The sequence below is a fragment of the Ranitomeya variabilis genome, chromosome 1, assembly GCF_051348905.1.
Source record: "Ranitomeya variabilis isolate aRanVar5 chromosome 1, aRanVar5.hap1, whole genome shotgun sequence".
NCBI classification, from domain to species: Eukaryota; Metazoa; Chordata; class Amphibia; order Anura; family Dendrobatidae; genus Ranitomeya; species Ranitomeya variabilis.
Window position 1 is genome coordinate 1,109,387,303 of NC_135232.1, and position 22,570 is coordinate 1,109,409,872.

The 22,570-nt window shown below is 45.5% G+C and overlaps 1 protein-coding gene across 5 annotated transcripts in view; it reads right to left on the reverse strand.

The window, feature by feature from the left end:
* Positions 1-2,626: 2,626 nt before the first annotated feature.
* BOD1L1 (biorientation of chromosomes in cell division 1 like 1) overlaps positions 2,627-22,570 on the reverse strand; it is a 77,420-nt gene continuing 57,476 nt past the window's right edge. For all 5 annotated transcript variants that reach the window (XM_077280163.1, XM_077280166.1, XM_077280165.1 and 2 more), the window contains 11 exons: positions 19,936-19,979; positions 18,882-18,966; positions 18,691-18,773; positions 18,517-18,598; positions 18,377-18,435; positions 8,617-8,653; positions 8,133-8,179; positions 7,288-7,369; positions 6,885-7,035; positions 6,640-6,768; positions 2,627-5,501 (listed from right to left, as the gene is read on the reverse strand). In XM_077280163.1, the coding sequence (XP_077136278.1) occupies positions 5,381-5,501; positions 6,640-6,768; positions 6,885-7,035; positions 7,288-7,369; positions 8,133-8,179; positions 8,617-8,653; positions 18,377-18,435; positions 18,517-18,598; positions 18,691-18,773; positions 18,882-18,966; positions 19,936-19,979 (920 nt within the window). In that variant the 3' untranslated portion in view covers positions 2,627-5,380. The remainder of the gene's footprint in view (positions 5,502-6,639; positions 6,769-6,884; positions 7,036-7,287; positions 7,370-8,132; positions 8,180-8,616; positions 8,654-18,376; positions 18,436-18,516; positions 18,599-18,690; positions 18,774-18,881; positions 18,967-19,935; positions 19,980-22,570) is intronic.

Here is a 22,570-nt window from a genome sequence, read left to right on the forward strand (position 1 = left end):
GCATGCCCAGGCATTTGAGGTCATACAGGCACGTGGAGGCCACACACACTACTGAGCATCATCTCCTTGTCTTGAGGTATATCCACTGAAGTTGGATCAGCTTATAATTTGATTTTACACTTTTGAGTATCATTCCAATCCAGACCTCCATGGAAAATTCATTTAGATCACTTATCAATTTTATGTTTTATTATTCTCAATGCATTCCACTATGTAATGAATATTTACAACTGGAATAATTCAGTGATATCTAGGTTGTGGTATTCTAGTGTTCCCTCTGTTTTTTTGAGCAAAATTATACATACAGGTCCTTCTCAAAAAATTAGCATATAGTGTTAAATTTCATTATTTACCATAATGTAATGATTACAATTAAACTTTCATATATTATAGATTCATTATCCACCAACTGAAATTTGTCAGGTCTGTTATTGTTTTAATACTGATGATTTTGGCATACAACTCCTGAAAACCCCAAAAACCTGTCTCAATAAATTAGCATATTTCACCCGTCCAATCAAATAAAAGTGTTTTTTAATAACAAACAAAAAAACCATCAAATAATAATGTTCAGTAATGCACTCAATACTTGTTCGGGAATCCTTTGGCAGAAATGACTGCTTCAATGCGGCGTGGCATGGAGGCAATCAGCCTGTGACACTGCTGAGATGTTATGGAGGCCCAGGATGCTTCAATAGCGGCCTTAAGCTCATCCAGAGTGTTGGGTCTTGCGTCTCTCAACTTTCTCTTCACAATATCCCACAGATTCTCTATGGGGTTCAGGTCAGGAGAGTTGGCAGGCCAATTGAGCACAGTAATACCATGGTCAGTAAACCATTTACCAGTGGTTTTGGCACTGTGAGCAGGTGCCAGGTCGTGCTGGAAAATGAAATCTTCATCTCCATAAAGCATTTCAGCCGATGGAAGCATGAAGTGCTCCAAAATCTCCTGATAGCTAGCTGCATTGACCCTGCCCTTGATGAAACACAGTGGACCAACACCAGCAGCTGACATGGCACCCCACACCATCACTGACTGTGGGTACTTGACACTGGACTTCAGGCATTTTGGCATTTCCTTCTCCCCAGTCTTCCTCCAGACTCTGGCACCTTGATTTCCGAATGACATGCAAAATTTGCTTTCATCAGAAAAAAGTACTTGGGACCACTTAGCAACAGTCCAGTGCTGCTTCTCTGTAGCCCAGGTCAGGCGCTTCTGCCGCTGTTTATGGTTCAAAAGTGGCTTTACCTGGGGAATGCGGCACCTGTAGCCCATTTCCTGCACACGCCTGTGCACGGTGGCTCTGGATGTTTCCACACCAGACTCAGTCCACAATCTTCCTCAGGGTCCGGTCACCTCTTCTCGTTGTACAGCGTTTTCTGCCACATTGTTTCCTTCCAACAGACTTACCATTGAGGTGCCTTGATACAGCACTCTGGGAACAGCCTATTTGTTGAGAAATTTCTTTCTGGGTCTTACCCTCTTGCTTGAGGGTGTCAATGATGGCCTTCTTGACATCTGTCAGGTCGCTAGTCTTACCCATGATGGGGGTTTTGAGTAATGAACCAGGCAGGGAGTTTTTAAAAGCCTCAGGTATCTTTTGCATGTGTTTAGAGTTAATTAGTTGATTCAGAAGATTAGGGTAATAGGTCGTTTAGAGAACCTTTTCTTGATATGCTAATTTATTGAGACAGGTTTTTTGGGTTTTCAGGAGTTGTTTGCCAAAATCATCAGTATTAAAACAATAAAAGACCTGACAAATTTCAGTTGGTGGATAATGAATCTATAATATATGAAAGTTTAATTGTAATCATTACATTATGGTAAATAATGAAATTTAACACTATATGCTAATTTTTTGAGAAGGACCTGTACATGTATGAAAGTGGGTAAACTTTCCAAACACACACAAAAAAAGTTATGGGCATTGAAATTAGTGTCTGGCTTATCGAGTCTATTCCAGCAAGCAGAAAAGCCAGCCAAAGTCACCAGCTAACTGACTCCTCACCCATGGGATTTGATACTTTAAGTGAATGTGTTATTACACCACCGTACGTAGGGGGCCATCTGATCAATACGTCTTATTAAATAAATGGGGAGAGTGTTCCAATGACTGAGGGATCTGGAGAGGGAAGGGGCCAGATCTACTGTAGTGCTCTACAGTCTGAGAAACAGAAGTAGAAGAATTCTCCTAAAAAACTACCTGCCGAATAGTCCTGAACGCAGGACGAAAAAAACCCTTTGGATGGCATAGAAAATTAGCTCCATGAGAGACAGTCTAATGTGTATTGTGGCATTTCCATTGGCTAAACACGTTATAGACAGGTTTGCTAGTCAGTCTAATGTGTGTGGGGGCCCCAATCAGATGATAATGGGGAAGATAAGAATTGGACGTGTCCGATTTCAGACTTGCCGATAATCCACCACGTCAGCGATTTTCTCATTGAGAACACAGGAGCGTTCAGCAAAGAGTCGGCAGTTCAACGATCGCCTGTTTGGCCGACCGCTATCTAAACTGTATGCGTGTCTTAAGATGGATTCTTTTTTCATAGGTGTCAGAAGCACAGACAAGCCACCGCTTCATACACTCACATTTCGTAGAATTATAAAATAACCACATCAGAGCTCAGTTTGAAACCAGTCTATAATTTATGTAAAAAAAAAAAAAATTAAACATAAAACAAGTCCTTAAGAAATTATTTTTCAAAGAAAATATCAACTGTACAAAAAAATAAAAGAAAACAAACAATCTGAAAAGCTTCAACATAGAGGACATAAATAATACAAAGCAGAAGGCAATGAAAACTGCTGTAACAATGCTCATCATTTGGCAATTTGTCTATTAACGAGGTTTTCTAAGATTAATAATGGAAGGGATCCAACCACTAGGACTCCGAAATAAACAATGACGCTCCAGGATTGCACTTTTTACAGATGACAATGCTCAGGATTACCGAGCTAAATAAAGTAGAATTGTAGCTGAATCTGTGCCAAAACCCTGTCTTACACGCTGGTGCATTATGTGCTTTAGACACATCTTTTCGATAAGCTTGGCAACAGGCTATGGTTTATCGAAAAGGGACAGGGTGTAAATTGTGTTCATGGGCACCGAAAACATTTGGAGTAACTTGGTGGACCACAGTAAAGCCAACTAATACACCGTGTGCACAGAACAGTCTAAAGATGGGTCAGACTTTATTAGCATGAACCACTGCGATAAATTTGGTGAATTTTAAGTCTAAGTTTGCACCCTCTAAAAGTTAGTCAGGATTAATAAATCAGCCCCATTGTAGATCAGCTCCATGTACTTCAATAGTGCTGATCTGTAGATCATGGAAATTATCGGGCTTTGACCGGCAAAAGTCCAAAGGATCTGAAGCACTCAGATAAGTGCAGAGGCTCCTTCATTCTCATGGTCATTGGTGGTCCCAGCTGTTGGACACCCACCATTCACACACGGATGGTGTACTCTTGGAACCTGCCTTCTTAAACATACCCTTTTTACATATTAAACTATTGAAACTGGGCAACTGCTTCAAAAAAACTAAACCCATCTGTCAGCCATAACTTTACAGAAAACGTGAGAAAGAACATAAAACAGTACAGGCATTAAAGGGAGTGTATCAGCCCAAACTGACGTATAAACTAAGCACACATTCCTTGTGGGGGTTTGTTATAGCCCATATATAAAACTCACCTTTAGTGATCTAATTGCTGCCTCCGTTTGGCAGAAATTGAAGTTTAATAAAGCATGCTAATTATGGTGCTTGGTGCACCCTGGGTTTGACCAAGAGGCTTAATGCAACGTTCTACTCACTAGCTTTTTATGGCTCATCTGCTTCACTGGTGATTGACAGCACTGTCTAACCCGAGATTTCTCCATAGACAGAGCTCGCTAAAAGCAAGTTAGTGGGAGGCAGAATATGTCAAACCAGTGGGCAGAACAGTGTCCAGAGCCATTTGGCCTCACCGAGGGTGCCCGGAGCCATATGGCCTCACAAAGGGTGCCGGGAGCACCTAATCAGCATCTTTGATTAAAAGTCAATTTTTGCAGAAAGGAAGCAGCGACGAGAGCACTGAGGGTGGGATTATTATAAGGACAATATATCCCCTACAACGCTGTGTGCTGTCAGCTCAGGCTGACACTCCCTTTAATTGGTGAGAACAGAAATCATCTTACAATGTAAATATAAGAGGAAGAAGCATTAACTGAAGGAGATTTGGTTATATAACCATTTAAAAAAACTTGAATATTTCAATAAACTGAGCATATTTACAATGCAGGGAACGTGGCCGTCCTGCTCCAACATTGGGAAATAATACAGTGTCCATCACTGGGAGGAGCCCGAGAGAAGCACCATTACATGAAATTAGCAATGTAATAAGTGGAAATAGCCAGAATAAATGAAATATAATCACAACTGAGAACGTTGGGGACTGGCAGATGCCGCCACCAAAAGCCACCCATTTGCAGACCTTTCAGTCATGGCTACATGGCCCCTTTATCTTGGACAATGGTGCAATCCCAGATACCACACCGATCTGATATCTACAGGATGCAAAAAAACCTGTCTATTGTAGCTCAGCTCTTGTTATTATAATGGGGCTGTGCAGCAAAACCAGATAACGTCTATGGACAAGGTGGGCACTGTTTCTCAAAGAAAGTAGCCATTTTTTGTTGGTTTGATCAAAGTGGTCACACTGAGCGGCGCTTACAAGCTCCAATGGAAAGATCTTGTAAGTGCTGTGCTCCGTGCTTAGGAGATAGACTGCAGAGGTAGTTGGTAACCTAGGCAATGAGAACTACACTATCAAATGAATCGTCACTGCGCTCTTAAGAAGGGAAAGGTTTTTTCTTTTTCTATAAGAAGTGAATTGCAGCGTTGCTTGCTAATCCTTAACACCTCCCTTTTAGGGCTTCCAGCAATTTAATGAGAGCCCCAGCGTGTTTCTACAACACGTGAGAACTTTAGAATTAGAGAGCATATTTAGCAGCTGATCTTTGCATTATATATATTATTTTATTTTTTTTACCATCAAAGGGTATGGTAAATGGTCCAAGAAATAATGCTAGACAGGCAAGAGAGGTGAATTCGGAGAGAACTGATCTATGTATAACCTTTATCCCATATGATACATATTTATACACTATATTGCAGGAATACTGAGGGAGGACTGATCGCTACAATCCAGAAATCCAAATCTCTGTGAGGCCTCTACATACAACTAAAGGAAATAGGGAAAAAAACATTGTGCGCCCCATAAGCCGATGCCTAGATTGTATATTCATTTACATTTCTAAGCACCTTTTCATTGATGGACTTTTTACACAGAGTATTAAATTAGAATACAATAATACAAAAAAGGGGACTTTATACAGTTATTGTCGCTTTAGTCTTTTTGCCGACGTTTCGTCTGAGGATTGTTGACCTCGACTTTTGGGTGTTGATGGGCTGGGTTCTCTTCGTCTCTTTGTTCCACTTGCTTGGAGTGTGGTAGACCTGACACGGACAAAAGCAAAAAAGGTTTTCAGAAGGGGATTAATTTTTTTAGCTCTGCAGTGAAGGCTTCTTCTATCAGTGTGGTACTGTTCAGAAGATATAAGAGGCTCCAGGAACAGGGTCAGACATTTCTAATATCTGGCCTCTCCCCCCCCCCCCGACGTATAATATCCAACCCCTTGCCCCATCCCCCCCCCCAGTCTATAACATCCGGCCTCCCACCATGCAGACTGCCTTTTGTAATGTGACAGAACGGCCGGGGGTGCAGAGCTCCCCGATACCAGCGCAGTCCTGTGATACAAGCCACCGGAGTAACAAGTCATGTTATGTAATTTCTTCTCTTCCTAAATCTTTTATTACGGAAAAGAAGGAGGAACCGCAGCTAAAAAAAGCCATGAAGTATGCATCCCGTAATGTTACAGAGAGGGGGGCCGAATGCTGAGGAGCAGAGGGCAGAAAAGTCACCAATTCTCTGCTGACTCCATACCTCCTCTGGTAATAACATCAGCACAAACACTGCACCCCCACTGGGAGCTTCATGGCCGAGCAGCTGCATGCAGCCTTACATCACCAAGCACAATGCCAAATGTCAGGTGGAGTGGTGTAAAGCTGCTACCACTGGACTTTGGAGCAGTGGAAACAGTTTTGCAGCAACTGTTCAAATGTCTATCTGGCGTACGATGGAAGAGTGCTCGCTTGGCGAATTCCAGGACAACGTTACCCACCTCACTGCATTGTCTCGATGGGTAATTTGGTGGAGGAGGGATAATGCCATGGTTTTTCAAAAGTCAGCCTCAGTTCCAGTGAAGGAAAATCTTAACACTTCAGCACAAGACATTTTGGACAACTGTAGCTTGAAACTTTAAGGGAACAGTGTGGAGAAGGCCCTTTTTCTGTTCTTCATGACTGTGCCCAAGTGCACAAAGGTCCATAAAGACATGGTAGGGGTAACTGGTTGTGGAAGAACATGACTGGCCGTACAGAGCCCAGATCTCAACCACATACTACACCTTCAGGGTCAACTAGAACAGTGATTGTGAGCCACTCGTTCCATAAGGTATATATAGACACCAGGTCATCAACGCTTCTCACCTCCCAATATGGCCCCGGAGAGCCCCTTTAAACTTCAGAAACTCACCGATTCTTTGTGGCTTTGCCAGCATTTGATTCAGGTGACGCCGCTTTACGACGTCGCCCTGCATGGGAAGATTTCTCAGGGCTGCTCAGCTTGGATGCTGCTCGAGTCGTTGGCTTGTGCGGAAGTTTCCTACAATGTAAGATTTATGTTTATACACTTCCAGAAAGGCAGACAGTGTATTATCTTAAATGTCAGTGATTGACAGACTTTATTAATCGGAGAACTTCATTTTAATTTCTTTATACCTCTGTGCCTCTAAACGAGAGGCTAGCCGGGTTGTGGCTCCTCGATGACCACCTTCTTCATCTTCACTGTCATCCCCTTCTTCTCCGTCCTCGTCTTCATCCTCCTCAATAGATTCGGACTTCTTACGCTTTTTTTCTGGTTCTGAACATTCTGCAGTGATGATGAGAATACTTACGTTACTTGAAATGGCATTTCACAAACAGCAAAGCTCGGCCTTCAGAGCCGGTCGCACTGTTGCTCCTTCCCTACAAGGGTCCCAACAGCCACAAAACATGCAACCGCAGGGACTAGAACATGTTATCCCAGCACACCCAAGATACTTATATAACACCAGAGCACACTCGCTAGTAATAAGTCAGCTATAAAATAGCAAAAACTGCCATAAATAGCCAAAACTTTTACCGGTCTCAGAAGAACTTAGGGAACGTTTGCTTTTCCTTCCTCTCCTGGACACCGGGTCTGGACTTCTGTCTGAGCTGCTCTCCTGCAAAATGACAGCACATTAGAATTTATGGCCATCACTGTGATTTTAGCCCTTCACTGCTTCCCGACATCATCCGTATCTGTGTGCATGGAGCATGCTCAGGAGCTGAGCCCCCACCATACTGGTCATAGGTCAGCTGTGATATACTGCCTGAAACCTCAGTGAATAGAGCCAAGCTCTGATTGCTGCTCTTAACTCCCTTAAAATTACACTTTCAATTTCTGACAGGGGTATTTAAGGGGCAAGGAAAGAGAGGGATCATCGTTCTGGGCAATTAAAGGGGTGACGATGACTGGGCTCCATAGGAGACTGTGATTTTATCTATTGATTGCAATACTGTGATATTGCAGTATACAAAGCAAGTGATCAGGGGATCACAGGTTCAGGTTCCCTTAGGGGGCTTAAAAAAACATTAAAAGAAATAGAAAAAAAAACAAACATAAAATCAGAGAATTTTTTTTAAAAGTTACGACTCTTGGAATTAGGAGATGGAAGACAAAAAAAAAAAAAAAAAAAGAGGAAAAATGAGAAAAGCGAGAAAAGGCTGGACTATGTTAAAGGGGTTGTTCCACTGTCTATTAGACTGCTGGAGCTGGCCTATAGGCCACGTTCACATGTTCAGTATTTCATCAGTACTTTACATCAAAATGTGTATGCAAGCCAAGAGCCAAACTTTTATTTTTGAGTCTACATGTTTTTATGGTGGGTCATTGTGGATACAGATACGTCCAACCATGAAGAGTTTAACATCAATTTGACTTACTTCTGATTTTTTCGGTTCGCTCTCGCTCTTTATAGGACTGAGAGCATCTAGGGGAAAAAAAAAACAGAAAACATTTGTTATATAAAACATTTTTAAAAAAAATTAAAGAAAAAAACTTTTCTGAAGCCAAATAATACATTCTTAGCAAAATGTCCCAAAACATTGTGCACATTTTGTAGGATTCAGGCCAGGTTTCAAGCATGGGACAGAAAATGGCTGGTTGTATGCTGGACTACATAGAAAGACTATAGAAGCGAACAGCATGGATATGCTGAAAAATAAAAGAAGGGCATTCCCAGCCTTCCTCCACCATAGGACACAATCCACAATGTCTCCAGTGGCTGGGGGCCTCTCATAGTGACCACCTCTGTTCATAATAAACTCCAAGATCTCTCAGATTTAGGGGAGGACATGATGAGCCTAAGTGCCAAACGCAGAATCATTCGCAGGGTTTTTAGTTTTTCCGTTTGTCTACCTTACATACCTTTACTCCTTTTGCCGTCATTCTTGGATTGATTTTCCTGGGGAAATGGGAAAGCAGAATAAAATAATTGCAAATCATTGAGCGCAAAAATGGTTAATAAATTCAGATGTTAATAAAACATAAAATGTTATATATTGAGATTTGAGCACTTTCATATATATTCTTCCTTTATATTTTCAAGTAGTGGTGATTATTTCCTTTTGACAAGTGGTTATTACTGCACACAGCATTTTTTTTTCTTCCCCATGTTCACTGTATGGTAAAACTGACAAAACAATATGATTCTCCAGGTCAGTACAAGTACGCCGATACCAAACAAGTATATAGTTGTTGTTTTTTTATTTTAAGTGGTGAAAAAAACAAAGTCAGAAATTATTATTTGTTTGTTTTTTTTTTTTAACAAATTTTTTTTTTTTGCTTGTGTCGCCATTTTTCAAAGACCTGTAACTTTTTCATTTTTCGGGATATTTTTTGCGACCTGAGCTGCTGTTTATACATATTACATTTTAGATACGATGATTTAATAGTTTCTCATTGCATTTTTTTTTCAATGTTGCAGTGGCCCAAATAAACAAAAAAACAGGGATTTTTGTGTACTCACAGTAAAATCCTGTTCTCCGAGCCACTCATTGGGGGACAAAGGACCGTGGGTGTATGCTGCTGCCAATAAGTGAATACAAAAAAGGTTAGCTCCTCCTCTGCAGTACACACTACCCACTGGCTCTAGAGAAAACCAGTTCAGTGACCAAGCAGTAGGAGATCATGAATACTAACAATAGGTACATGTCATACCTGAGAACAATGATAGCCATCAGGCGAACAGGGTGGGTGCTGTGTCCCCCAATGAGTGGCTCGGAGAAAAGGATTTTATGGTGAGTACACAAAAATCCCTGTTTCTCCTTCGCCACGTTGAGCGACACAGGACCGTGGGATGTCCCAAAGCAGTCTCTGGGGGGGAAATAATAACAGAACAATGTCAACAAAGTAAACCCCAAGTACCCGCTGTCCAAATATGCACCACCGCTGCCTGCAGAATTCGTCTGCCCAGACTGGCGTCTGCTGAAGCCTGAGTGTGAACATTGTAATGCTTTGAGAAAGTGTGCAGGCTAGACCAGGTCGCTGCCTTGCAAACCTGTTCTGCTGATGCTTGTTGCCGAATAAGCCACGAAGCACCTACTGACCGAGTGGAGTGTGCATTGATCCCCGCTGGACCAGGTTTGCCGCTGACACGATAAGCTTCCTAAATACCCGAACGAATCCATCTGGCAATCGTCGACTTAGATCCGGCCAATCCCATCCGGTAGCCCTACGGGAGCACGAACAGCATATCTGTCTGTCGAAAAAAGGCCGTTCTTGAAACATACCTTCTGAGAGCTCTCACGAGGTCCAAAGTGCGAAGAGCTTTCTCCACACGGTGCACCGGAGCCAGGTAGAACAATGTCCTCCTTAAGATGAAAAGACACGACATTTGGTGGGAAGGGCGAGGATGGCCCGAGAACCACCTTATCCTGATGAAAGGTCAGAAAGGGAGCTCAACCCAGCAGAAGAGGTTAAAGTGCCATATATGATCGAGTGAGAACAGGATCTGGACTTCCGATCTGACCCGATGGATTGGTAGGAGGGACTGGGTGAAGTATTACGGGTATCTGCCTGCGTCAATAATCTCGAACAATTGAAAAAAGTACACCTTAGATGGTATCAATATCCGGTTCAGGTGGCTCACTATGACCCTGCCGGGTCGGATAAATGCTGGAGGGGGTGCGGTCACAGGGGAACTCTGGAACATACCTGGTGGTCGTACCCAATTCTTCAACCCTGGTGGAGAGATATGGACCTTTTAATTGCACAGGTCTTAGGGATCCAGCTGACTGTCACCTAGGCAGGTCATTCTTCACATCGGCCTGGAGGACATTCCACACATACTTCGAGGTACACTATCACATATTCTAATAGCTGCCAGGTTATTAGTCGCCTCAAGATGGAAAGACACTAATTCTCCCAATATTAGAGACTTAATTAATAAACTTAATGTCCACTGCCAATATGAACTCGCCTTGGCTCACTCCATGACTGCCAAAACCAAAAGACAAAATATTTGGCACCCTTGGTTACATAGTGGTCATTCCTCTATTGACCCGCACCACCTTGTTTGACCGTTTACTTGAGTGGGAATAAGTAAGCATAATTGACATGTCTGTTTTTGTGTTTGTAATATTCTTATTCTGCCACAGTTTGCCAGGACCCCTTGACTATAACTGAACTGCTAGATAGTTGTCTTGTGAATGCCTATACTCCTTTCCTCCCCCCCTATTCCCCCTACTGTACCTACCCCCCCCCACCCCCCCTTTCTGATTGGTTTTGTTTTTCTCCTCACTTATTTCTGGTCATTTTTAGTTGACCTCTGTTACTGTTATTACTGTACTGTATTGTTTTGGAAATCTTCAATAAACACTAATTGTTTAAAAAAAAAAAAGAAAGGGAGCTCGGCAGGACAGATCCGACAACTCTGAAACTTTTCTGATTGAAGTTACCACGACTAGGAAGGCAAACTTCCATGATAGGTGTGAGAGAGAGAGAGAGAGAGAGAGAGAGAGAGAGACGTCCTGTAACGGTTCGAAGGGAGATTCCTGCAGGACACCTAGAATCAAGTTAAGGTCCCAGGCGTCTAAGGGCGCTCTGTAGGGACGTACCACATGGGAGATTCCCTGAAAAAGTTCTCACCTGCGGTTTGTAAGCGATCTTACGCTGAAACAAGACGGACAAGGCCAAAACCTGTCCCTTGAGGGAGCCCAGCGCCAGGCCTGAATCTAGGCCGGACTGAAGAAATGGTGGGAATGGAGAAAACCAGAGGAGGCCGGCCTTGGCCTCTACACCATTCAAAAAAGGATTTCCAGATCCGATGATAGATGCATGCAGACACTGGCTTCTGAGCATTAATCATGGTAGACATCACCTCTTGGGAGAAACCAGCTTGGGTTAGAACCCAGGATTCAACGGCCAAGCCGTCAAACACTGGGCCAGAGTTCTGGTGGTAAATTGGGCCATGTGAAAGCATGTCTGGTCGATCTGGTAGTTGCCAGGGGGTGTCTGCAACCAGTTGTACTAAATCTGCGTACCATGCCCGGCGTGGCCAGTCTGGAGCAACTAGGATTACCAGAACCCCTTCCGCTTTGATCTTCCTGATGACCTTGGGGATCAAAGGTAATGGGGGAAACAGGTAGGGAAGGCGAAAACTGCTCCATGGAAGGACGAGCGCGTCCACCCCAATGGCTCCGGGACCGAGCTACCAACTCAGGCACCTCGGCATTGAACTGTGATAGAGTCCCCCAACGAAGGCAGATTTGCTGGAAAATCTCCGGATGGAGCAACCACTCTCCCGAGGCCAGGCCTTGCCGGCTGAGAAAGTCCGCAGCCCAGTTTTCCACACCCGTGATATGAAAAGCCGAGATGACCGAGTGGTTTCTTTCGGCCCAATGAAGGGTGTGTTTCACCTCGCGCATTGCCACTTTGCTGAGGGTGCCTTCTTGATGATTGATGTAAGCCACAGCCGTGGCATTATCTGATTTAATTTGGATGGGACGGCCTGCCAGGAGACGATTGAACCGCCGCAGGGACAGCCGAATCACACGAATCTCCAGGTCATTGATCGGAAGACGTGACTCCTGAAGCGACCACCGCCTCTGAGCTGTGTGATGACGGAAGACAGCTCCCCAACCCAGAAGGCTGGCGTCGATAGTGACCACATGCCAATGTACCGCGAGGAAGGATTTCCCTTTTAGGAGGGAGGACCGAAACATCCACCACCTGAGTGACTGCTTGACAAGCAGGGAAAGTCCGCACGGGCGATCGAGAGAGAAGGGGTTCCTGTCCCATGCGTCAAAAAAAAAAAAAAAGGACCCTCATGACGAAACGGATGGAACGAGGAGATGGATGACAAAGAGCTCGGACCCCCTGCTGAAGGGCAATGACCTTGTCCTGAGGGAGAAGCACCATCCCTCGGGAAGTGTCCAGAATCATGCCCAGGAAGGAAATCCGCTAAGCTGGGACTGGAGAAGATTTGCTGGGGTTTATCAACCAACCTAGCTGAGAAAGAGCATCCAAAGAAATGCAGACACACTCCTTGCAGGCCTGGAAGGACGGTCCAATGATCAAGAGGTCGTCTAGGTAGGGCAAGACGACCAAGCCCTGAGAGTGTAGAATGGACATGACGGCCGCCATGACCTTTGTGTACACACCCTGGGAGCGGCAGCAAGGCCGAAGGGCAAGGCTGTGAATTCAAAATGTTCTCCGCGAACACCGAAGCGCAGGAACCATTGGCGAGGAGGGAAGATTGGAATGTGAAGATACGCATCCCGAATGTCGATGGAGGCTAGGAACTTGCCTTGCTCCATCGAGGCGATGACGGAATGAAGGGACTCCATCCTGAAATGTCGGACTGACAAATTTGTTCACGAGTTTTAGATCCAGGACGGGTCTGACTGTACCATCCTTTTTTGAATAGCACCCCTTAAACCGCTTGCTTACTGGAACCGGGGTAATTACGCCATCCTGGCGGAGTGACTCGATGGCTTGGTAAAAGGACCGAACTCTGGTTCCCTCTTTGGGGGGATGAGAGGCAAAGAATCAGGTCGGGGGATGGGAAACAAACTATTTTGTATCCGGACACCAGATCTCGGACCCATTTGTCGTGGATGACGGCGAGTCAGACATGGCGGAAAGAGTAGGCGGCCGCCTACTCTGCTGGTTTTGTCCGGAGCACATCGCGAGTCATTTAACCGAGAGTCTCTGGGACCTGGATCCTCTAGATCTGGCCTGACTGGAGTGGGACTTCTACAAGTGGCTGGTCGTGCTCGATGCCTGTGGACTCTTGTCCCTTTGAGTGGGACGCCCTGAGCGAGACGAATTGTCCGTAGAGGACCAGCTGAGATTGCTGCGAAAAGGACAGTAATCATGTCTGCAGCGTTCGGCGAATAGGATGCTTAACTTTCTGCTGGGGAAGGAACTTGCTCTTCCCGCCTGTAGCATCTGAGATAAGCTGGTCTAGTCTTTCTCCAAATAAGTGGCCGCTTGGGTATGGCAAAGAAGTTAAAGACTTCTTGGATGCAGAGTACGCTCGCCACTCCCTGAGCCATAACACTCTTCTGATAGCTACTGCATTTGAAGCTGCGAGCGCAGCGCAATCAGCATCATCTATGAATGCGTTTACCACGTAGTCACCAGCCACAGAAATCTGATTTGCCAGCTGATATCTCTGGGGAAGATTACTCTTTTGTATAGTCTTGTACAGAGAATCTGCCCAGGATACCATGGCTTTAGCTACCCATGTTGCTACAAAGGAGGGAGCAAGTGCAGAACCTGATGCCTCAAAAACTGAGCAGGTGAAGCTGTCAGTTAGGTGATGCGTGGGATCCCTGATGGAGGATCCATCAGGCAAGGACAGAAAAGTTTTGGAAGCCAATCTGGACGGGATTCTGCCCACTGTTTGCAGAGGTCAGATAGGAAAGGATATCTGGCCTCAAGGGACTTTTGTCCAGCAAAGCGTTTGTGGCCACTCTCTCTGGCGTCGAACTATGTCCTGTAACTCAGGGTGATTGGCAAACACCCTATGAGGACGTTTGGCCCTCTTAAAGGTCACCGCGTTATCAGCGTGTGCAGAAGCAGGTTCTTCGCTAACCTGCAAGGTCTCTTTGACGGCCTCTATGAGACTATCTATTGTTGTCTGGTAACCCGGAGATTCGAAGTCAAGGGGCCCTTCAGACTCATACTCAGAGGCTTGATCGCTATCAATCCCTGGAGAGGGAGAGCGAAAAATGGAGCTAACGGATGCCGAGGCGTCAGAAGGCCTGGGAGATGCCCATGTTTGCTTTAAGGCTACTTTCACACATGAGTTTTTTGCCTTCAGGCATAATACGTCTATTTTTGCAAAAAACGGATCCGGTACAAAGTGTGAAAAACTGATGCACCGGATCCATGTTATTGGGCACACAATTTGGACTTCCTGTTCCGGGATCGAGAGAGAGAGAGAGATCGAGAGAGAGAGAGAGATCGAGAGAGAGAGAGAGATCGAGAGAGATCGAGAGAGATCGAGAGAGATCGAGAGAGAGAGAGAGATCGAGAGAGAGAGATCGAGAGAGAGATCGAGAGAGAGATCTCGAGAGAGATCTCGAGAGAGAGATCTCGAGAGAGAGTTCTCGAGAGATCTCGAGAGATCTCGAGAGAGATCTCGAGAGAGATCTCGAGAGAGATCTCGAGAGAGATCGAGAGAGAGATCTCGAGAGAGAGATCTCGAGAGAGAGAGATCTCGAGAGAGAGAGAGAGAGAGAGAGATCGAGAGTGAGATCGAGAGAGAGAGAGATCGAGAGAGATCGAGAGAGAGAGAGATCGAGAGAGATCGAGAGAGAGATCTCGAGAAAGAGATCTCGAGAGATCTCGAGAGAGAGATCTCGAGAGAGAGATCTCGAGAGAGAGATCTCGAGAGAGAGATCTCGAGAGAGAGAGATCGAGAGATCTCGAGAGAGAGAGATCTCGAGAGAGATCTCGAGAGAGATCTCGAGAGAGATCTCGAGAGAGATCTCGAGAGAGATCTCGAGAGAGATCTCGAGAGAGATCTCGAGAGTGAGATCGAGAGTGAGATCGAGAGAGAGATCGAGAGAGAGATCGAGAGAGAGATCGAGAGAGAGAGAGAGATCGAGAGAGAGAGATCGAGAGAGAGAGAGATCGAGAGAGAGAGAGATCGAGAGAGAGATCTCGAGAAAGAGAGAGATCTCGAGAGATAGAGAGAGAGATCGAGAGAGAGATCGAGAGAGAGAGATCTCGAGAGAGAGATCTCGAGAGAGAGAGAGATCGAGAGAGAGATCGAGAGAGAGAGAGATCGAGAGAGAGAGATCGAGAGAGAGAGATCGAGAGAGATAGATCGAGAGAGATAGATCGAGAGAGAGAGAGATAGAGCCATCCGGCGTTTTTTCGCCGGTTGAAATGCTTGGCCATCAGGTGCTATTCAGCGCTAATACAATTCTATAAGAAAAAAACGGATCAGGCGGCAAAAAAAAACCGGATCCGCTTTTTTTAAAAAAAACTCGCCGGATTGTGCCTGACATCAAAAAGCAGCCTAAGCGAGGATGGCCCCTGCAGGTCAACGGTTCCACAGATGTAGGGGATTCCTCCGAGACAGGCAGATTAGTGTACCCACTCATGGAGGGATACTGAAGGGACTCAATGGCCTTGGTTAAGGAAGCCATGGACTGTGATAAGGATGCAACCAACTCAGGGTGACTACTCACAGGATCGGTAGCAGCGGAGGGCTCCTGAGCGCATTTGGCATCACGTTTGGCAGACTGGAGTAGTGTGTCCGCTCGGTAACGCAGCCTGACAGGAGGTACATGAGGTGAAAAATACTATGTGCTTTGGTGGCCTTTTTAGAAGTCTTAGGTAGGGACATGCTTTACCTTTATCTCCAATGTATATACTGCAGGGAAGATGAACAAGTGCAGCACAGAGAATGCTTTACTTCAAGGGAGATTGTAGCGGAGCCCTTTGTGGTAAAAGACAAGCAGTGGCCTGGGGAAGATGTGCAGAGCACTTACCCAGGTCCTGTGCCCCAAGACAGCTTAGTCGCCTATAGGTTGGTGCGCAGTCCTGTCCTCCTGTGAAGATGGCTGCCGAGAGTAGAAAGGCGCTTCTCGTGGAGAACAAGAAGCGCCGGGAAGGTGGGTGGTACTGCCGGCGCGGTCGCACGCTTGTAGGCGAGGCTACAGGCTTGTGGCCTAGCAGAGGCCGAAGCCGGGGACTAAATTAGCGGCGCCCGGCCTAGGAACACGACCAGACCCGCGACGCGCTAACGGAGACACCCCCGGATCCTCAACTTAGGCTGGGTTCACATTGCATTCCTGGCGTCCGTTAGACGGACTACGTTACACTGTGGCATAACGCGGTGTAACGTAGTCAGTTAACGCCGCCATTGAATGCAATGTCTGACGTATCGCTAGCGCACGTCCACAATGGGCGTGCGCTAGCCATGTGCCATCATTGAGTGACGGACCCTGAGACGCGGGCTGCAGCTTTTCCGGGTCAGTCACTGCTAGCGCAGATAGAGCTAGCAGATGCTCTATCTGCGCTAGCGCGATGTAACGTCGGCACTTGTGTTAACAGCAGCCCGTTCGCGTATGTGCTTAACGGGGTGCTGCTAACGCAGTGTGAACCTGGCCTTACTGCGGAGCCTGGCTGGAGGAAAGGCCTTGCTTGAAGGTATGATGTGGACGGTGCAGGAACTCTCTCTCTCTCTCGATCTCTCTCTCTCTCGATCTCTCTCTCTCTCGATCTCTCTCTCTCTCGATCTCTCTCTCTCTCGATCTCCGTCCCAGCACAGAAAATTTCGTATTGCACATTCCAAATCCCTACTGTGCACAAGCGATAACATGACGATAGGCGTTCACTCCCCTAACACCTATGTCATCACTCTGCCCACGCTCATTCATTGGCTGAAAAAATGGCGCTAATCGCGTCATACAAAACGCGACTTTGGCGCCAAGATCGCGTACCGCATGGCCGACCCCGCACAGGGATCGGGTCGGGTTTCATGAGACGCCGACTTTGCCAAAAGTCGGCGACTTATGAAAATGAACGACCCGTTTCGCTCAACCCTAATGTTCACGTCTGTTGCTGGAGCGGTGAGACCGGTGCCCTGAAGAGAACAACCCCTTATAGGATAGCTCAGGGCCTGACCTGCGTTGCAGGAGAGGATACATGAAGGCAACACTTCTCGTGCTCTCCTGTTGTTGACTGGGGGAGGTTGGCCCCTTGAAAGGGTCTGTCACCCCTTCCTTGTAGAAAAAATAAAAAAATTAAAAGGAATAAGATAAAAAAGTATGGTCTGAATAGCAGACCCCGTGTGTCTCCTATGGACACTAAGCATGAACTGGTTTTCTCTACAGCCAGTGGGTGGTGTATACTGCAGAGGAGGAGCTAACATTTTTCGTATTCACTTAGTGTCAGCCTCCTAGTGGCAGCAGCATACACCCACGGTACTGTGTCCCCCAATGTGGCAAAGGAGAAAAACAAAACAAATAATTCTGACATTTTGATTTTGCTTTCATGTTACAGATTACATTATTTTCAATTATTTTAGATTTTGATAGATCAGACCTTTACTAACGCAGCAATACGGAATGTGTATTTTTTTTTTTTATCACTTTTTACTCCCCTTAAGACATTTGAAGCTGCGATCCTCCGATTGCTTGTACTATACAGACCAGTACATCAGCACTGCTAGGTATCAATGAAGTCACAGTCTCCTATGAACGCCAGCTAAATGCTGGCATTCACAGAAGTACAGTCATGACAAGCATGTAGGTCTTCAGCAGACCCCCAGCTGTCATGGCAACGCCCGCTGATCACACCACAGATGCACCGATGACGCGTCCTCCCCTCTGCTGGCGCATTTAACATGTTAATAGTTGCAGGCGGAGCGGAGTTCCACCCGAAGCAGTTAGTGGCAGATGATGGCTAAATAATTCAGCCATCATCTGCCATGAAAGATGCGGGCTCTGCTTGCAAGCCCGTACCAAAGTCGTGGACAGGACATATGACGTAATTGTATGTCATAAATCGTAAACGGGTTAATACACTTTTTTCCAATTTTTGAAGCCTAAAACTGCGGGGTGTCCTACAGTCCAAAAATGCAGAATATATATATATTTTTTTGCAGTTACTATGTAAGATTATAGAAAAGAACTGACAATAGATGAAAAGTATTTTCTTTTACCATTGCAGAGGCAATGCATACATCTGGAGGGTGCTGTGCTTCAGACTGCAACCTCGCGGCTAATAAAGAAGCAAAAACATTAGGATCAGTCGGTGAATAGAACATATCGGAATTAACAAGACGAGATGGAGGACACTTACCAGCTTGCATGGCTAAAATCGTGCGCCTCTTCGGGGGCCTTCCCCGCTTTCTTTTCTCAGGTTGAGGCTTCGGATCGGATTCCTAAAATAACAAAAGAAAAATAAGTCCCATAGAAACATATAAGAAAGCCCAGGAAAACAGCAATTTACTAAGGTAAGAGACGCGTGGCTCACCACAGTGTCAGGTTTTGGATCTGGCGGGGTCTCTTTGGCTTTCTCCTCTTTCTTTACATCTTTAGCGTCAGTTTCCACATTATCTGTGTTATGAAGAAAACACAAAACAGATTAACGCACGTCGTGTATTCCGATGACTGGATGTCAGGATATATCTTTGCGTAGCCTTAAAAGCCCAGTTCCATACTAACCTCCTTGCTCTGTGACACTTTCGGCTGTATTTGGTCCATCCGATTTTATTGAAAGTGATTTGTCTTCCTCCTTAAGTTTCTGGTCCTAAGCAATAGAAAAAAAATTATATAGTAAAATCCTTAATTTTAAAAGGACTATTAAGATCAAGAACTTGGTTCCAAAATGGGACCTCTGGGGACAAATGGTGCATGGGTCTAATATTTTATGGAATAGCAAAAAGCTTTTTTGTTATGAGAGGCACGGATTTTTGACCATTCAGAGCCAAAAATTTCATTTAACTGGCATGCGTGTGGGCTATAAATTTTGGTTCACATGCTCCTTCATGAGCTATAGAAAGGGAAATCACTCCAGTAATGAAGCCGTGTTGATAAACAAGAGCTATGGAACACAGCAGCATCCTTCACAAACCTCACATCCAGCATGTATTACTGGGAGGACCATGTCCACTTGAGAAAAGTCTGCGGTATTTGCTATTACACCTACTACATACTGGGATACAATACACATGCATGCTCACTTCATCGTGGAAATGTTTTTCATGGAAAACCAGACTCCTTTTTCAGAGGTTTATACACAGCAAGAACAAAGACTTGGAACTCTGATGCACTCGATCATTCTTTACTTCGGTCATACTAGTCTGCCAATCATATTAGGCCCACTTTGTATGGGAAATGTAAAGCTCTTTATCATTATCAGGCTACGTTCACACGAGTGTATTAAAAAATCGTCTTGAGTTTCATCCAGAAAAGCCAGTCAATGTTTCTCATTTGTTATCCGTATGGCATTAGTTTTTTTTTTTTTTGTGTGTGTTTTTTTTATATACAGCAGCAATTAAAAATTTACAAGGCCATTTATAGTTTCCCAAGTTAAAGAGTTTTGCAAAGGATCCATAAAAATCAGAATACAGGTTTTGTTGTGCCAGGATTAAAACAGACAGATGACAATAAGATGTCTTCTCAAAAGTGTGTGTGTGTGTGTGTGTGTGTGTGTGTGTGTGTGTGTGTGTGTGTGTGTGTGTGTGTGTCTAAATCAGACCTACAGCTCATTACTTACATGAGATTCGGCATCCTGCTGAGGCTGCGCTTTCTCCATGGAGTCTGTCAAGAAACACAAATATTAGAAAAAAAATTAACGCATTACCTCCGAAGAAATCCAAACTCCTTATAGAGTTGCTTTTAAAACCACAGGAGGGTCTTGCATAACAATACTATCATACACAATGTTATTAAAGTGGTTGGAGACCTTTGGGTATTTTTATTATTATTAAACGAATGCAATTGTCGCTTAAAATAATATTGGGTTTTCAATGCTTTTTTCTGCCTTCTGTGCTCCTCTAAGCTGACCTACAAAGACGAGTGTAGAAAGAAACAAAGAGCCTGCAAAAGCCAAACTGTGCAAAAATAGCGATTTTTGTGTACCCACCGTAAAATCCTTTTCTCCGAGCCATTCATTGGGGGAAACAGACCGTGGGGTGTATGCTGCTGCCACTAGGAGGCTACCACTAATTAATACAAAAAAGTTAGCTCCTCCCCTGCAGTATACACCCTCCTGCTGGCTCTCAGCTAACCAGTTCGGTGCAAAAGCAGTAGATCTATAACATATGAGAGTATAGCATGTCAAACTATATATGACAGTATAGCATGTCAAATTAGAAAACAAGCACAAGCTAATAACAGGGTGGGAGTGATCCCCCCCTTCCCCCCCAATAAATGGCTCGGAGAAAAGGATTTTACGGTGAGTACACAAAAATCCCTATTTCTCCTTCGCCTCATTAGGGGACACAGACCGTGGGACGTCCCAAAGCAGTCCCTGGGTGGGGACAACATCAGATCAGGCCCTGTGTAACCACTACTTACAAGTGCGCCACCGCAGCCTGCAGAGTCCGCCTGCCCAGACTCACGTCTGCGAAAGTCTGGGAATTATAGTGCTTCAAGGGTGCATGCGGACTGGACGAACCCGCAAAGCTGGCAGACGTGCTTTGCTGACTCCTGGTGTCTAGAACCCAAGAAACCCCGATCTACAGAGTGGAGTGAAAATAGGCTGACGTCTAACACGGAAGGACTTCTGGATGCTGTAAAGAATCCGCCAGGCTAACATGGCCGAAGAAACGGCTAAGCCCTTCCTGTAACCGTCAGGAAGCCCAAATGAAGTGTCCAACCTCCGGAAGGACGCCGTCCTCGACACGTACCTACTCAGGGCACTCACATTGTCCAGGGTATGGGGAACCCATTCAGTTTTGTTGACTGGTACCGAAAGAGATGAGGGAAGAACGATGCCCTCGTAACAGTAGGAGTACGATACCACCTTGGTAACAAGGGACGGGGACAGCCTGAGGACAACCTTGCCTTGATGGTAAGCAGGAAAAGGTCTGAAGGAACAGAGCGGCCAGCTCCGAAGACTCATCTGAATGACGTGAACGCAGAGAAAAGAGGGGGGTCCTTCCAAGATAGTAAAGTCTGTCCAGATCACAAGGAGTCTACTGTATGACCCCCAGGAAAATTAAAGTCCCAAAGTGTAACAATACGTGATAGGGAAGAACCACATGTGAAAACTTCCTGCGAGAAAGTCCCTACTTGCAGTTTTGTTGCAATAACAAAAAACCTAACACCTGACTTGGTCAGTGTGGATCTCCCAGGATCACGGGGGCCCTTCGTGCTTCCTAAAGACTCTCGGAATTAATGGAAGAGGCGTGATGGAGCTGGTATCACAGAAGAACCAGAGCACGCAATGCGATGGCTTTTGGATCTCGAGGCTGAAACGAACTTGAGTACATTGGCGTTCAGTCTGAATGCCATCCGATCTACATCTGGAGTGCTCCAGTGAAGGCAGATCTGTTGGAAGACTTCCGGATGAAGTTCCCACTCACTTGAGGCGAGACCCTGGTGGCTGAAGAAGACTGCCGCCCAGAGTTCTACTCCTGGGTTGAGTGCTGCAGAGATCACCGAATGATAGATCTCGGCCCATCAGAGAGTGTGAGGCACGTAGGTCAAGGCGCCTGACCGCGGGTACCTGCTAGATGATAGACGTATGGCACAGCCGTGACAATATCCGATTGAATTCGGATGGGGAGACCTGCCAGAAGGCATTGAACTGGATTCCTGAGATAACCAGCGGCCTTGAGCAGTGTGGTGACACTGTAGTCACTAGTAACCATTGAACCAGGAGAAAGGATCTCCCCCGGATGAGAAAGACGCTCAGAGACTACCCTCTGGAAATCTGTTTGACCTGCAGAAATCAAGCGGAGCGAAGGGAACTGCATCCATTGCCACCATTTTTCTTCAGGACCCTCATAGCAAATCGGATGGAATGAAAGCAGGTACGGACTGGGGCTAAAATTCAGCCTTGTCTTGAGAACCCGATTCTTTTAACAATGTAGCAGACAAGGCAGCCCACGACCAGACAGGCCCTTCTGGCATTTGCCAGATGGCCGGTCTGGCCCAGAGTGAGGGGATGTGTGACCAAGTGCGGGGGCTCCCTGTTGAAGGGCCACGGCCTTGTCTCAAGGGAGGATTACCAACCCTCTGGAGGTGTCCAGGATCATCCTTAAAAAGGAAATCTGCTGGGCTGGAAATTACGAAGAACTGTCTAAGTCTATTCGCCAGCCCAGGTGAGGAAGGGTATCGCAGGGTACAGAACAGAGCAAAAGTTTGGACACACCTTCTCATTTAAAGATTTTTCTGTATTTTAA